We start from the raw sequence: 16400 nt of genomic DNA on the forward strand, positions 1-16400 counted from the left end.
TTTGCACGGATCTCTGGAGACAGCCTCATAAGCTCTGTTAGTCAGGGAACTGCATGGTTTCTAGGCAGTTGTACATATACAGACCGTTCCTACCACTTCTTCCGCATGGTCCCCTTGAGCAGTCAGGTAGGTCACCCTGAACTGCTGCACGCTGCTGTCTGAAATGTCCCATTTTACCCGCAGGCTAGAAGTGGTTTCGTCATCTACAACCAGGTTTCTGATTCCTGTTCGGAAAACTGGAATAAGCACAACCAAGGATTAAAGAACTTTTAACCCATCATATTCCAAAATGAGCTCTAGAGACCGTCTGCGGACATGGCAACAAATATCACTTAATATATCTCTCTAATGTAGAGTCATATGAAGAACAATTCAGCTTTAGTGGTTAATGGCAGGGGTGGGGGTGGGCATCATATCTACGGGTGGCAGATAGAAATGAGTTTAAGAGATACTTACAAGGTGGACCATGGACTCCTCAAAACTATATATATATATAAGTAAAGGGAACTGGGGAGAAGTCCTTGGGCAAGGGGAACCTCCAGGGGAGCATGCCCACGAACACCTCCCACCAGTGCTCTGCTGGAGAAGCAAAAATGAGGGACCAGATGGGGTCAGCCTCAGTGTATGATCCAGCATCCAACATACATCCTATTCATTTGTTCCCTCATTTCTATTTCAACACCTGTCACTCAAAGCATACATCTCTCACCATGGCTGCCTCTATCCATTCAGCCCATGTGGATATTATCCTTCCTCTGATATCTGTCCAAACTCCTTCACCCATGCTCTCTGACACACTCCTTCTCCTCTCCCGAGATGCTGGCTCCCTCCTTTATCCCATCTGACTTCATTTCACTCTGTCCATCTCCAGTGATTCTTTCTTCTCTTCATTCATCCATTCACTCCGCAAACATTCACTGAGTGTTTCCTTTATGTCAGACTGTGTTAGGCCTTTGAGATACACAGGGATGAACACTTGACAAAAATAGTAAAAGTCACAGAGGAGGGAAGAGAGTGACATTTAGCAGGCAAAATTGGGGGAGGGTACCAGGTAGTGGGAATGAGAGACAATGTCTCACCTTCAGGGCTAGGAGTTCTAGATGGCAGGAGGAAATGGGAGAGCTTGGAAAATATGGCTGAGTCCAAGAAGAAAAGCAGAAGGATCTTGGATGTTATGATAAAGAGATTTGGGGCACTGTGCTAAAGAAGGGCTCGATAAAGATTAACTGGAGAATGAATCAATCAGTGAATGAATTAATGGGTGATGGAGAGCCACTGAGAGTTTTAGGTGGGAAAAAAAGCGGTATAATCAAACTTGTGTTTCACCTAGTTGACTCTGACAGCTAGTTGGAAGGTGTATCATAATGGGGGTGAGGGAGGCGGAAGTTAAGTTGAAAGAGAAAATAGCTGAGGTGGGAAGCCCATTAGACCAGCCAGGTCTCGGTTACCCACAGAAATGCAAGGACACCATGATGTGAGTAATTCTCAACAGACGGCAATAGAAGTCACTGTAATCAAGAGAAGGAATAAAGTCCTGGGCTGTGCTATGTGAACATTCTCTGAAAGACTAAATAGGAACCCAAAACAAAGATGGAACAGGTAGAGATGTCACAGTGAAGTCCAAAGACTCATTGGCATTTAGGGCTAAGGAAAGGTTGAGAGGTTCTAAGAGGAATAAAATTTGAATTGGAAGGCCCCATTCCTAAATAATAATGTAAAATAAATAAAACTGGGACAACATAACTTCTGTTTAAATCAAACTTTTCTTATGGGTAAATGGGGACAAATTCTATTTGTCCTTACCTGACGTCACAGGTCTGGTGGGGGCTATGGTCGTAGACGGTTCGGTCCAAAAACTGTCAACTAAAAAAATACTCATTACTTTAAAATTTGGTAATGATCGTAACTACACGTTTGTGTATAGCATTTTATAGTTTTCAAAGAAAATTTCACCTATATTATCTCACTTGTTTCTCCCAACCACCTTGACTCTGGTTGCAAGAAAGAAGAAATGAGCTGTAAATAAAGCAGACGTGATACCTATTCTGCTGATAAGGAAACTGAACCCCAAAGAAGTGAATGTTTCTAATCACAGATACTAGCCTTCAGATAAACATTTGAATTACACATATAACTTTGTGAAACCTCCTGTTACTGTGAAATGGGGCATAACCATTGTAATTAAAGGAAAATAAACAGTGCTGTAGATCATGCTGTGAAAGGGCAGCCAAACGAGACCACCAAGGAAGAGAATAAGTGCATTTTCTATGTCGTGTATTCACCCTGGGCAACCAGCGCATTGGAGCAGTTGTGTGGTTCTCTGCCCAGAGCCCCCTCTTCAGGGTCAACACATTCATCACCAGCTTCTGGAATACTGGCTGCCAATGGCTCAGAGCTCTGGGAACTGCCCCCCCGAGGTCACAGACTCTGTTATGGGATGGCCCACCTCCAAATACTGGAGATGCAGGGATACAAAGGCTCAGCCTCATTGACTCAGTTTGGGACAACTGCGGAGGGTCATCCCAGGTCCAGAACTCCTCATGGAATTAGCCAAAGGCTCAGTTTGAGCTTCTCCCTATGCCTCATCCTGCCATCCTTACTTCCTTACAGATGTATCTCCCAACTACAGTCTTCAATTAACCTTCTGGATGCAATTTTCTGTCTCAGAATCTGATTCCACGGAACCTCATCAAAGAAAATTTAATATGTGGTTAATAGCTCATATTTAAAAAATGAAGGGATGAATGAATCAGCGAGTGCATTTTATACAAGATTCTTGGAACCAAGATTGACTTGGGAAATTCCAAAAGCTCTTGGACATGCTTGCCCTCGGTTTATTTGTTCGCTCCTTTATTCACTTATAAATTATTTTACCCATCCATCCGTCCATTCAACAAGTATTTATTGCACAGTTAAAATATAACAAGCACTATGCTACTGCTGGGGACATAATGGTGAACAAGACAGATATGGTCTCTGCCTTTATGGTGACAGCCTAGGATTCTCATATGCTTCACATAGCAGTTTCATTAAAAAGGTGAGGGCACATGAAGAACTCTGGGGGATATAGAGAAATGGAAGCCTCTGTAGGCAGGAATAAGGTGGATGGGCAGGCAACCAGGTGGGCGGGGGAGGGTATCAGAATGGATGGTGGCCACTGGTGAAGTCCCCTCAGCCAGACTGACACTTACGTGTGGTCCCCACAGCGGTTACCACCTCACTCTCGCTCCCATCATCCATTATGGCCAAGAGCGACACTTCATATTCAGTGCCGGGCTCCAGGCCTTCAATAACATGTGAGTCTTGGTCTTCTTTTAGGAGAACCTGAAAAGCATTTGGTGCTTAGTAATTGGGTTTACTGGAATAGCAGTGAAAGTTAAGAAAAAATAATAAAATGGAGAAAAAGGTATCCCGAGCATAAGCAAGAAACAACCAAGCATAAAGAACTCCAGGGCCACTGAATTCAATTTTAAATTCAAAGTAGAGACCTAATTCCTTTCCATTCCCTCAACAAACAAGCTATTAATATTGCAAAAGTACCAGCTGAAATTTTTTTTATTCAATGTCATTTATGAAAGTCAAAGGACCTGAAAATATATTATATATATGACAAAGACCTTAGCCAAAAAAATACCATTTTAATCTTAGAAAAATCATATGATTTGACATTTATAAAACTCCATGCCAGGCAAAATATTAATTACTTCTGGGATTCTCAATCTCTTCTAAAGTGAAGACTAACTCAAATGTGCAGTGGGTATCCACTTCCAGAGAAAATGCTCCAGATTACTTTTCAGTCTATTTCAGACAACTCACTTCTTCAGTCTTCCCACCATAGACTGGAATCCACATCAACTTGTGCTGCCCTTCATCAGCCGAAAGGGGATGCCAGGTCACTCTGAAACTATCTGTCGTCACCTCATCGATTTCCAAGTATTGCTGGGCTGGAACCTCCTCTGTGAGCCAAGGAAGGAGACTTTGTCAGAGAATGGAGAAGGCAAGGAAGCCAAACTCAAGCAGCTCCCAGGGCTGTGGGAAGAAGGCTCTCTGAGGAACCCCTGGCTTTAGGAAAGCACATGGAATCTGAGAAAGCCATGCCCATCAGCCCAGTGGGACCTCAAGTTTCTGCAGCCAGCATTTACCCACGGTATAAATCAGGAAGACCATGGACACAGCACAGTTTTTAAAGTCTTCCAGTAATTTCCAGAACTCTTAGATTCTCTATTTGGCTCTTTTCACGAACTATAAAAAGTAAGAGTGTCCTATTCATTAGTTTACCAAGATATTATTTTCTCATTATGTTGAGGAAATTAACAAATTGGTGTCCTCAAGGTCTGGGAGATGTCCCTGTTAGTTTTATTTGCTTTTGTGCTTAAATTATCCCCTTGTAATAAGTTAAAGAAGAACCTGACATCCTTTTAATCTTGTACATATGGGTGCCATCGGAAGTGAAAGATGATTCATCAGACCTTCCACAGTTTCATACTTCAGGGATGTACAAGAGCCCGACATCCAACTGTGTGTCAGTCATTCTCAGTCATTGATTTTTATTACTTGAAATTCGAGATTTTATTATTTATTTTTTAAAAGATTTTATTTATTTATTTGAGAGAGAAACAGAACACAAGCAGGGGGAAGGGCTAAGGGAGAGGGAGAAGCAGACTCCCCACTGAGCAGGGAGCCCGACATGGGGCTTGATCCCGGGACTCCAGGATCATGGACTCAGGGATCATGACCTCAGCCGAAGGCAGACGTTTAACCCACTGAGCCACCCAAGCACCCTGAAATTAGAGATTTTAAAACTCTTTCACAGGACACCAGGAGAATCCCAACTGGAGTTAGCCCTCAGGAAGTTTTGCGGAATTACTGAACTTCTTTCTGTCAACATTATTTCTCAATGGAGCATATTTCTTCTCTCTCCAAAATAGCTCCTCCTGTCCTCAGTATAGCACTCACTTGTTTTCCCAAGCAAAGCAATGTTAAGTTCAGAAAGCAAACAATAGAATTGTTTCCACCAAGAGGCAAAAAATTTTGTATTTATTGACTACAGAGTATATATAGAAAAGGAAAATCATGCAGTCATGCCTTATGTTTTTTATTTTAGTATTTAAAAGATTCCATATTGTTGTATTAATGTATCAGGCTGCATGAACATATTATTGGCTACAGATCGATGTCTTAGGTTACATAGTATGAAACTGTCATTCTTGCAGGTCAAAAAATTGTTGGGTATCAACAATTTTGGAAGTTCAACTTAACATACATGCATATGAAAACAGAAGAAAGCTGTGAAATTTTTAGACCCACAGAACAAAAGAAATGGTGTAAGATTAGGAATAGAAGAGTACACACATTTATTTAACTGGGACCTTTTGAATTTAGATGATCTTTCCTCTCTTTCCCTTGCTTTGATAGAAAACAATTAAGCAGTACACATTCTAGTCACCTAATTGTTCAGTTGTTAATGCAACGTAGGGGCGCCTGGGTGGCTCAGTCGGTTAAGCATCCAACTCTTGGTTTTGGTTCAGGTCGTGATCTCAGGGTCATGAGATGGAGCCCCATCTTGGGCTCTGTGCTCAGTGGGGAACCTGCTTGAGATTCTCTCTCTCCCTCTTCCCCTGCCCCTCCCCCCCCACATGAGCATGTGTGCTCTCTCTCTCTCTCTCTGAAATAAATCTTTAAAAATAATAATAATTCAACACAAAGATCAAAATGCAATCCCTTCAAAATCACAGTTGAGGAAGCTGCTCCAGCTTCTGGTTTCTATATAGTTACTCTTGGAAACTTCCAAACCGTAATAAGGTTTACCCGTGGTAAAAATTCCAGTCAGAGGCTCCGACTGCCCCTCATCATAGATAGAGATAATGGCCACAGTGTACTCCATGAGCGGCGTCAAGCCCTTCAGAGGGAAGGTAGTAACAGGATCGACTTCAACCTGCAAAACAGAGACGTCGGACCAGCTACATCCGATACTCTCCAGACACAGGAAACAAAAGGCATTTTCTTATTGTCTGTAGTTTACTGGGCCTGGCAGCAGAGCTATAAGGACTTCCAAAATATTACTGAATTCTAGAATCAGGCAGCTTCTGTATTACACAATTCTAATCTTCACCTTTAAATAGATTACCTCTCCATTAATTCTGAGGACATCTTTGCAAGCAACGTTATTTCCACTCGTTAAAGATCTAGAAGGGAAAGTGCACACACCTGAGAATGCTACCAGAAACAAATACAATGTTTCCAGCCTGATCTGCTAGGAGCAGCCAGTTTTTGGCTTCACTGCCTGGGCTCCCTGACCCATGACGAATTATCACACAATAACTCCTGTAAGAGCTACCCAGATGAGCCACCATGCAGGGGAAGAATCAGGGGATATTCACACCAAAGATCGTAGTAAACACTTGAAATATTCCTTTATCTTCCACAGAGAGATTTATTTGGGAAAAATATGTACCAATCTCTTTAGAGTACATAAGGGATGAAGTGTTAAGGATAAGGACCCAGGGTATAGGAAGGATTAGAAAGGGAACAGCAAAGAATGAAGAAAGAAACCATAAAGTAAGGGCGCCTGGGTGGCTCAGTTGGTTAAGCAACTGCCTTCGGCTCAGGTCATGATCCTGGAGTCCCGGGATCGAGTCCCGCATCGGGCTCCCTGCTCGGCAGGGAGTCTGCTTCTCCCTTTGACCCTCCTCCCTCTCATGCTCTCTGTCTCTCATTCTCTCTGTCTCAAATAAATAAATAAAATCTTAAAAAAAAAAGAGAGAGAGAGAGAGAAACCATAAAGTAAGAAGAAATGGAAGCAGGATTTAGAACACAGAGCCCTGAGCAAAGCCATCCTCCATGAAGAGAAAAAACACACACAGCTTTATCACTGAAAGTTTGGGTCTTGGGCCTCTGAGCTACATAGCACTGGGGGCATATTCTAGACCAAGTAAATGGTGCCTGACTTAAGCATTTTCTGTACATTGTCTCGATTAACCCTTCCAAAACCCCTGTAGGGGAGGCACTTAATAATAAGATGCTGAGGAATGGAAGAAATGAACCTATTTACCTGATCGCAGACTCTGCCAAAAAAAGATACCATTTAAAATGTTTTCAAGAGGTATTTAGAGCAATATCAGTAAGATCCATTATTTACAATACTATCAATGACTAAACTTGATAGCACCTGAGGTTAAGGGGAAGTTGACTAAGCTTACTGTATGGATTTGCTCACCGCAGTCAATGTGACCTTTACCAAAATATAAAATGTGTCACTGTCCTACTTAAAACCTTCCTTGGCTACCTCTGTTGCCTTCCAAATCAAAACCAAGCATCCTGCGATGACCTCTTGGTCTTGCATAATCTGGAGCAGTGCTCTTTTTCTTGCCATAATTTGAATCACCCGCTGGGCTCCAACCACACTGACCTCTCAGGTAGTGTCTTTCCCACCTCAGGGCCTTTGCACATGCAATTCATGCTTTTTGGGATCCTAGCTCTTTTCAAAACTACACCTTTGTCATCTCTCAGGACTGTGCTTAACTTTTACCTCCTGACAGGAGGTTTCTCTTGTCACCTACCTCAGTAGGGCTATCCCCTAACACTGCCCTTGTTTGTTTCCTCCCAGCACCAAACACAGCCTGCGATTATTTTATATATTTATTTTCTCCTGCGTAGAGGGTAAGCCCCTCCAGGGCAGGACCTTGTTTAGCTTCTTCAGTACTGCATGTTGAATTATGTTTGTTTTTGAGTGAACAGAGGAGGCACCAAAGATCATTTTTAAGAAAGATAATAAAGGGCTCCGTAGAACTCAGAGCAATCCAGAAACCATATACATCGCTAAGAAATCAAATGCAGGTCAAAAAAGAGAGTGTGAGTCTTGGGGGAAGGAGCTTCCATTTTCATCCTTTTGGAACCCTTAGCCACTCTTCTAGAGAGGGCCAACCAACCTCAGCCACCCTGGCTGAGATACCAGACACAGAAGTGAAGTCATCTTGGAAATTCTGGCTCAGTCAAGCTCCCTCATGAATGCAAGAGTCACCTCGGCTGACACCACATGGATCAGCAGAGCCAAGCTGTCCTTGCTGAGCTCTGCCCAGGTTGCATAATCATGGATTATTATTTTAAGCCAGAGTATTAGTTACAGGAGTGAACTGAAAATATTGATTATCTTCTTCTGAATCTGGGTCTGATAATATTATAGGTCATTCTTAGCATTTAATGTTTACTTTGGTTTAGGTATTGTCTGCATGCTTCCTGTGTATTAGTTCCTTTAACCAGTAGTCCACAACCTTGTAGAGTAGCTAATTATTACCCTTAATTTGAAGATGGTGAAACTGAGACTCTGAAAAGTTAAGGAACTTGCCAATGGAAAACCAGCTAGTACCCAGTGCGTCAACACAAGTATTTTATAGGACTCAAAATCCTATGCACAGTATGGCTTCATTAAACTCACAGAAAAGACAAATCTGTATTTAAAATAGGAGTTCAAGACATGTTCTCCTAAATGATATTTACATATTGCCTCTGTTGTTCTGGATTATAATAGCTGGGTTTACTGAGCACTTAAACATATCAAGGACTTCACATTCATTGTCGTGTTTAGCCCCCTCTTCCCCCCACCAAACCCTAGGTATTTATAATAGCTATTTTACAAACAAGGAATGGGAGGCCTAAAGACCTAAACTAACTTCCAGGACATAAATCTATTAGCTGGAATGGGTAGTTATGCCTTGACTTCTAAGTCCCAAATCTGTGACAAATAGGCATTTCATGAAGATACCAAACATACACAAAGCAGTTAAAAATCAAACTTTCTTTGGTACACCAAGAGACAAAAAGGGAAAAAGTGTGTATATACACACACAGTTTTCCCCTTTTATATATGTACATAGATACATATGTATATACGTACATATCTTTTCAGCATACATGTTGAAACATATATATATATATATCTGTTGAAAAGATCTCTTTTATTTATTAAAGCATTATTTGACTTTGAACAGACCATATTTTATGCATTAACTACTGATTATTTTATTCCATCAAATGAAAACGTTAAGGTGTGATCTATTTTTATTAGTTATATTATGTTTTAGACTGAGTTCTGGAACTGATTTTGTTGGTAGTACTTTTAAGATGTAGGAGAAGAATTTGAGAAAATGATAACAAATGACCATGATCTCATGGTTATATAACTATTTTTGAAAAATTTTCAAACAGTCTGGCCTAAAAGCTTAATTTCAGTCTAATTCTGGGATGGATAAAGAAAGAGTCCTTGATGAGGAACAAGGGATTGGGCTCCGCTCTGGGCTCTCTTGTTGAGTCATAGCTGTCGGGAACTGGACTTGCGTCTGAGTCTAAAAACTGGCCTTTCACTTATAAAACTCAAATGGCAGCACTTTAGTTTTCCATCCTGCTTGCACATTTCCCCAAATCCTCTCCCAGCACATGCTCTCTGAGATGGCCCTGTCCTCAGCTGACAAGCCATGTTTTCAGCATGTTTTCTCTAAGGGTTGCATGAGGGGCTCTCTGTAAACTCTCAGAACAGTGGCTGGCTCAAGGTAAGTGCTCAACACGGGTTAGCTGCCATCACCATCATCACCATTGACATTTGGGTGCCCTGTTTCATTTTTCTTCCTTGGTCTCCAAGCAGTTGGAGAGAGGGATAATACAGAAAAGACAAAAGGGAGAAAGAGGAAGTGAAGGAGGGAAGATGGGAGGAACAGGAAGTAAATCAGAGAAATATAAATTGAGTCAAAAGCAAAAGCTTATGATCAATGGCAGGTTACATAACTAAGTAGATTTTGGTTGGGACATTTTAAAGTTCATTCCAGAATGCTTTGGAAGTTTCCTAAAAACCCAACTATAGCATTGCCTGTAAATAAAAGCTTAATTAACACAAGTTAAAGCAAAATATAGTAGGAATACTCACCCTTAAAATCATATATGCCAAAATTAGGCAAAGTAATATTACACTTAGACAAAAGACATTTGTCTAGCAACATTTAGTCTCAATGGCATGGTTAAGAATTAAGAAATAAGAACACACACACACACACAGACATATACACACCAGTCAAACTGGAAATGCTACAGTAAAACCACATATTATTTATGTATTTTACTCAAATAAAATTTTATCAGATTTTAATTCATAGACCATTTTCTCATGTTTAAAATTCAGTTTTACCAAATATAGTTTTCTAATTTCCCAGCACAATACAAATTAGAAATAGCAAGTGCCAAAGGCATCTCCAAGAAAAACATTACAAAAAAACACATGTAGTTCTCAACAAATATATTAGTCTGGGGTCATTCTTTATAATGGCAAATAACCTAAAATACCATAAGAGGCCACAACAGCTGTTGTTAACAGGATGTTAAGTACATTTCTTGTGCTGATGATTTCACAATATATACAAATATCAAATATTAGCAAATGTGCAGTATTGTGCATTCATTATCCAATGTCCCGTGTGAGGGGGCATTCTGCAAAATACTGCTTGGATTTAATTGTAGGAAACAGTTTGTCTCTGCAAATGAAAATAGTTTCTTCATCTGGTCAGAAAATAGAAGTGATGTAATCCAACATATTTCCTCTTGGTCTTAACTTCTTGGATCAAGTTGAGGAAAAATAATAATAACTTTGCTATCTATCCTGTTAAAATATATTCCCAAGGAAGGAATTTGTGGAGAAATTATTTGTGAAGAAGTTATTAGTGACTGAGTATAAGATACTGTATCTTCATGAGTTCTAGGAAGTTCTGCTATTTTAAAGTATCTTCCTACACAAAACTTGAATTACTCAGCTTTGTATTTAACTCATCTAACTAGCATCTTTCAGATGGTAGTTTACTCAAAAGCAGAGAGATAAAGTGGACTACACTGACATTAATTCTAGTTTACAACATCTAGGAAGATACCTACTTCCCCACCTCCTTGCACCGGGGCAGACTATATACTCCAAAGATGGCCACATCAACATATATCTCCCATCCCACCTGCCTCTCACCATAGGTGGGACCTGTGTTCCTCCTCATGTTGAATCCATGTGGGGACTTGTGATATCTCCTACCAGTTGCGTGGGGTGGAGGTAATGCTATAAATAAGAAACTTAATGGATCAAAAACCAGGGCACGTGAAATTAAATCTTAGCTATTCTGTGACTTCTCTGAGTAACTGAAGGTGACAGAGCTTTCACCTAGTGCTCTCTCTCTCTCTCTTTCTCTTTGTCTCTTCGGACACATGTTTGGGCACTCCTGAGCCAGCATGTAACAAGTCCCTAAAACTGCCATGCTGGAGGGATCATGTAAAGAGTCTAGTTGGAGACACGGAGAGCTGCTCTGGCTCCCAGGACCCAGTCTTCCCAGACCAGGCACCAGACATTTGAATGAAAAGCCATCGTGATGATATCAGCAGCAGCCACTATCTGGCAATGATCTCATGAGCGACCCCAAGCCAGAAATATAGATCCAAGTAGTTGACGCACTAATTCCTGGCAAAAACTGTGAGAGAAAATAAACAATTTGTATTATTTTAAGCCACTATAGTTTTGGGAATGATCGGTTGTGCAGCCAGAAAAAGCTAACATACACCCACCAAAAAAAAAAAAAAAAGAAAGAAATTGTGATCCACAGCTTACCTCATTAATTTCCGTGCCATCTGCATTGTTATATACAATTCGATAACCACTGATCTTTCTTGACGTTGGGTCCCAGGCTAACCGAGCACTGTTCGAGCCAACATTGGAGATTCTCAGGTTTCTTGGTGGACTTAAAGGCACTTTGCAGTAAGTGGAATAGAAAATAATTAAAATGTTAAATAACATACACCTAAAAAAGCCAAAAAAAAAACCAACCCACCACCCCAGCATCTTTGATTTCTAAACGACTCACATATGAAAAATTTTACCCAGATAATAACTTACAACAAAGAAAACGAACAAGTTAACAAAGAAAAAAACTTTCCTTGTAAGGAATGAATAGTATTAATAAGTTACACGTGCTTAGAAATAAATAAGATTTAGGTACATTTTCTGTGTCTTTCTTTTCCGATCAATGCTATTATTACAGCCTGCTATAAATAAGAAACTTAATAGATCAAAAACCAGGGCACCTGAAATTAAATCTTAGCTATTTCATTCAATTGTCATTCGATGCTGGCAAATCACTCTGCTGGTCTTCTCCACAATGTCCCATGTGTAAAGCGAGGTTGATGGCCTCTGTCCTCTCTACTTGGGGATCTACTAGGCATTTTCAACTTAACCTGTCCCAAACCGAACTACTGACTCCTGCCAACTTTTCCAATCTTCTCTCTCAATCTCTCCCTCTGAACAAATGGAAACTCCATCCTTCCTATTGTTCAGGCCAAAAACCCTTGAGTCATCCAACGTTCAGGTTTCTGAACATAGGTCACCTTCCCACTGAGGCCCTCCAGGATCACCGTCCGTAAAATAATGCTTCCACCCCATCCCCAACTCCCGTCCCTGGTTTATTTCTTATATTGTGATTTTATTGATCTACTGTCTCTCTCCCTCCATATATTGTAACCTCAGAGGATTAGGGATTAATTTTGTTCCCGGCTTTATCCCCAGTGTAGCAAGTTCTCAATATATATATTTGTTGACTCCATGAGTAGAAGGCCTGCCCTGGATAAATCCCACTGGCTTTGTGGGAAGGTGTAAAAATGAACACTTTGCAGTTGCTCTAAAATCATATGAAGAGGCATTAGTATTTCTGCAGATTCCTGTCAATTCCATAGTTTTCTGTACTTCTTCAAGGGCCCTCTCCTGATTCAACAGATTAAAATTTGTCAATAATTTTTGAGTTTCATGAGCTTTTACAGGCTTATAGTACAACCAACTGTTAAGGTTTATCACATGCTCTATGAGTCTGAGATGCTCTGGAACAGATCACTATAACTCATGTCTCTCATTAAACCCTTACAATAGCCTGCAAGGAGATTCTAATATCCCCATTATATAGGTCATAAAACTGAGGTAACTTGGCCAAGGTCACAGTTAGTAGGAACAGAAGAGCAGTTAGAGTTAAATCCAGGCAATCAATCAATCAATCGATTCATGAGCCTGTGATAGAGGGCTTAGAGAGCCAACAAAGCAAACACCTAGAAGACAAAAAATAACAGTTGTCAGCCATCGCCACAAAGTACGATGCTTCCTCACCCAATTAGCGAAAAGTGAAAATCGGTGAAAAGACCAATTCTTTTCACTCATTCAATACATATTGACTATTTGGCCATAAAGAGCCTATAGAGTTTAGTGACTCTCTTAATACTTCAGGGGCTGGAGAGAAAGTATAGGAGAGAGAAAAGCAATATAATTATTTTAAGTGTTGTGTATGCTTTGCTCCAAACTTTTCTGGAGTTCAGTTAAATTTAGCAGTTGGGTGGAACGATGTCTAGTTTCCTTTCTGGATAAAAATGCCAGTCCTAGAAACAGGTACCCACAGACATCATTTTTTTAGGACCACCCCCCTCCTTTTTTTAATCAACTGGTATATTTCCTGCCACTAAATAAAATACACATTTTCTTAAGTTACAATTAGCTCCTAAGAGGTTTCAACCTAAGCCAGTATTCCCAGTTTAGAATCCCAACAGGTATTTGGGCTTTTATTCCAGTACTTCCTCTGAATGACTGAGCTGCTCACGTGTGGTTTCTTGGCCTGTGACAGGATCGCTGGCCTCTTCTCCGAACATGGCATAAACTGTAACTGTGTACTCCGTATTGGGCATCAACCCACTCAATTCAATATCTGTGTGGGTGTCTCCAATTTTCATCTGAAAAGAACACACATTAGCAGATCGTTAGCCAATGTGTACCATTCATGTTGATCAGAGTGTGGCTGAGGAAAGGTGAGACTTGTGGAGTAAGATTTTGTGTCCTCACAACCCCTTATTCAAACGCTTCAGCCATAATTTTTCATTGTCTGGTGTCATTTTATATTAGGAACAGGTGCCATGGGGCCACACAAAACTGAACGTACCCATGCATGCTGTTTTCGGATAATGCTTCACATCTGGACAAGTAGTAATCTCAGCCAGAATAACAGAGTCACAAATTTAGTCCTCAGAAGAGTGTGGGTGGAACTGAGTCAGAAATGTTGTCTAGAAAGAGTATAAGCTCTAGGTCAGCAAGCTGGGGACACAGCCAAGTGGGCATCTCTCATCACTGGCTAATTTTAACCAGTCCCTTGGCTGGGTGCCCAGTCTTCACTTCAAGCCTGACTGAGCTGGACCAGTTTTGTTGCCCCATTCAACAAAGGGGCCCATGCACTTGGACTGCAAGTTCTTTCCAGGTTGCAGAAGAGATCAATCCACCTTCACCTTGACATCCAGTGTGGCAATTTGCTTTTTGATTCCGGGCTGACTTTTCTGACCCTTGGACTCAAATAAACTAGCCAACATTCTCAGTTGTGTGACAAGTGCCTGACAGCATGGTTTTATTTTTGTTTTGGAAGGAAGAAAAATATCTCCAGAGTCAGTCTCCAATCACACAAGTGCCAATGTTATTGTCAAATTAGAAATTCTAATTCTGAAATATTTCCACACATATAAAATAAATGTAGAGAAATGAATGTGATTCACCCTGTTGCACCCACCACTCAAATTTAATAAATATGAACATTTTGTCATATTGACTTCCGATATTATTTATTTTATTTTATTTTATTATATTATGTTAATCACCATACATCATTAGTTTTTGATGTAGTGATCCATGATTCATTCTTTGCGTATAACACCCAGTGCTCCATGCAGTACATGCCCTCTTTAATACCCATCACCAGGCTAACCCATCCCCCCACCCCCCTCCCCTCTAGAACCCTCAGTTTGTTTTTTCAGAGTCCATAGTCTCTCATGGTTAGTCTTCCCCGCCGATTCCTCCCCTTCATTTTTCCCCTCCTACTATCTTCTTTTTTTTAACATATAATGTATTATTTGTTTCAGAGGTACAGGTCTGTGATTCAACAGTCCTACACAATTCACAGCACTCACCATAGCACATACCCTCCAATGTCTTCTGATCTTATTTTTAAAAGAGCTAACATATTCAGATAAAACAGAAGTTCTTTCTCATTCTTTCTGTTCCCTATCTCTACCCTAATGTTGAGGTGTCCCTTACTGATCCAGTTATTTACTTCTACTATGTATATATCTGTAAATAACATACAGTTCTGTATGTTTAACAATGTACATAAAGGGAATCATATCAACATAATTTTTTGCAACTTTTTTTTCTGTCAATATTTCTGTTTCAAGGTGTATCCATGTTGATGGGCAGGGACAGAGATGACATTATTAATTCCTTTATGGAATTCTTTTGTGTAAATATTCTGCTATTTTCCATCCCTCTATTGATGAACATGTCAATCGTTTGCAACATTGTGTTTTGAACAAATGCTTGCATCCCAAAAAGCCTTGCAGGAGGTTTCCTTATGATATATTCCTTAAAAGGTTATATATATCTTCAACTTGATGATATCTTTCAAATTATTCTCCAAGGCAGCTGTACCAATTTACATACCAATTTACATGAATAATTCTGTTTCCCATATGCTCACTAATATGCAGTTATTACTAAAGTTTAAAAACTGCTGATCTGCTGGGTGTGAACTGGTATTACTTTCTTTCTTATTTTTTTCCTTCTTGGTGAAGCTGATCATCTTTCTAGCTTCATTTTTTTGTCTCCCTTCTGCCAAAATAATTCAGATCAACATTAAATCCAAATGAACTAAAGCTTTCTAAACATTAGGCGAAAACAAAACAAACAAACAAAAACATGTCACCAATGCTCTGTTCCTGACACTCAGATTCACCATATTTTTGGCCCTAAACATTTCTGTCACCAGAAGCAATGTTAAAGACAATGTTTAGACAAGAGTAAAGATTTGAGTTCTGAACTCCCCCTTGACCACTCTATCTGCCTAGTCAAACACTCCCAAGTGTTACAGATATTTCCTCATCATTCCTTGAATATCTATATTATAGTAATCATTCCTTATAAATTAAAAACAAAGCCTAAAATAAATCATATGAAAGTCAAAGATTCATCATTTAAGATGGAAAAAATGCAAAAAAAATCCATGCTAATCCATTTTTCTACTTCTCAAATTAGGAAAAAAACTTTCTAAGTCAGTGTACATATGGGGAAACAACCATCTGTGAATTGCATACATCAATATAAATTATAACAAATTTCTCTAGAATCATTTGCTAATACTTAGCATAAGCCTTTGCATGCCCTTTGGAAAAGATAAACTCCATTTCTAGGAATTTATCCTAAGGAAATAATCTGACAACCTTGCAAAGTTATATGTTAAGAATGATCACAAAAGCATATTTAATCAACACATTATCTAAATGCCCAATAACGTGTAATTTATTAAACATGTCCTGAT

General features: G+C 39.9%; 1 protein-coding gene across 5 annotated transcripts in view; it reads right to left on the bottom strand.

The window, feature by feature from the left end:
* COL14A1 (collagen type XIV alpha 1 chain) overlaps positions 1 to 16400 on the bottom strand; it is a 214226-nt gene that overhangs the window by 123779 nt on the left and 74047 nt on the right. For 4 of the 5 annotated variants that reach the window (XM_054512474.2, XM_045895977.3, XM_045895976.3 and 1 more), the window contains 7 exons: positions 13650 to 13779; positions 11627 to 11766; positions 5809 to 5935; positions 3817 to 3956; positions 3192 to 3324; positions 1804 to 1863; positions 85 to 236 (listed from right to left, as the gene is read on the bottom strand). In XM_054512474.2, coding sequence (XP_054368449.1) covers positions 85 to 236; positions 1804 to 1863; positions 3192 to 3324; positions 3817 to 3956; positions 5809 to 5935; positions 11627 to 11766; positions 13650 to 13779 — 882 coding nt within the window. The remainder of the gene's footprint in view (positions 1 to 84; positions 237 to 1803; positions 1864 to 3191; positions 3325 to 3816; positions 3957 to 5808; positions 5936 to 11626; positions 11767 to 13649; positions 13780 to 16400) is intronic. The other variant, XM_045895974.3, reaches the window with a different exon arrangement.

The sequence above is a fragment of the Mirounga angustirostris genome, unplaced genomic scaffold (assembly GCF_029215605.1).
Source record: "Mirounga angustirostris isolate CCGP_5_RB_7025 unplaced genomic scaffold, mMirAng1.0.hap1 SCAF_4, whole genome shotgun sequence".
Classification (NCBI taxonomy): Eukaryota; Metazoa; Chordata; class Mammalia; order Carnivora; family Phocidae; genus Mirounga; species Mirounga angustirostris.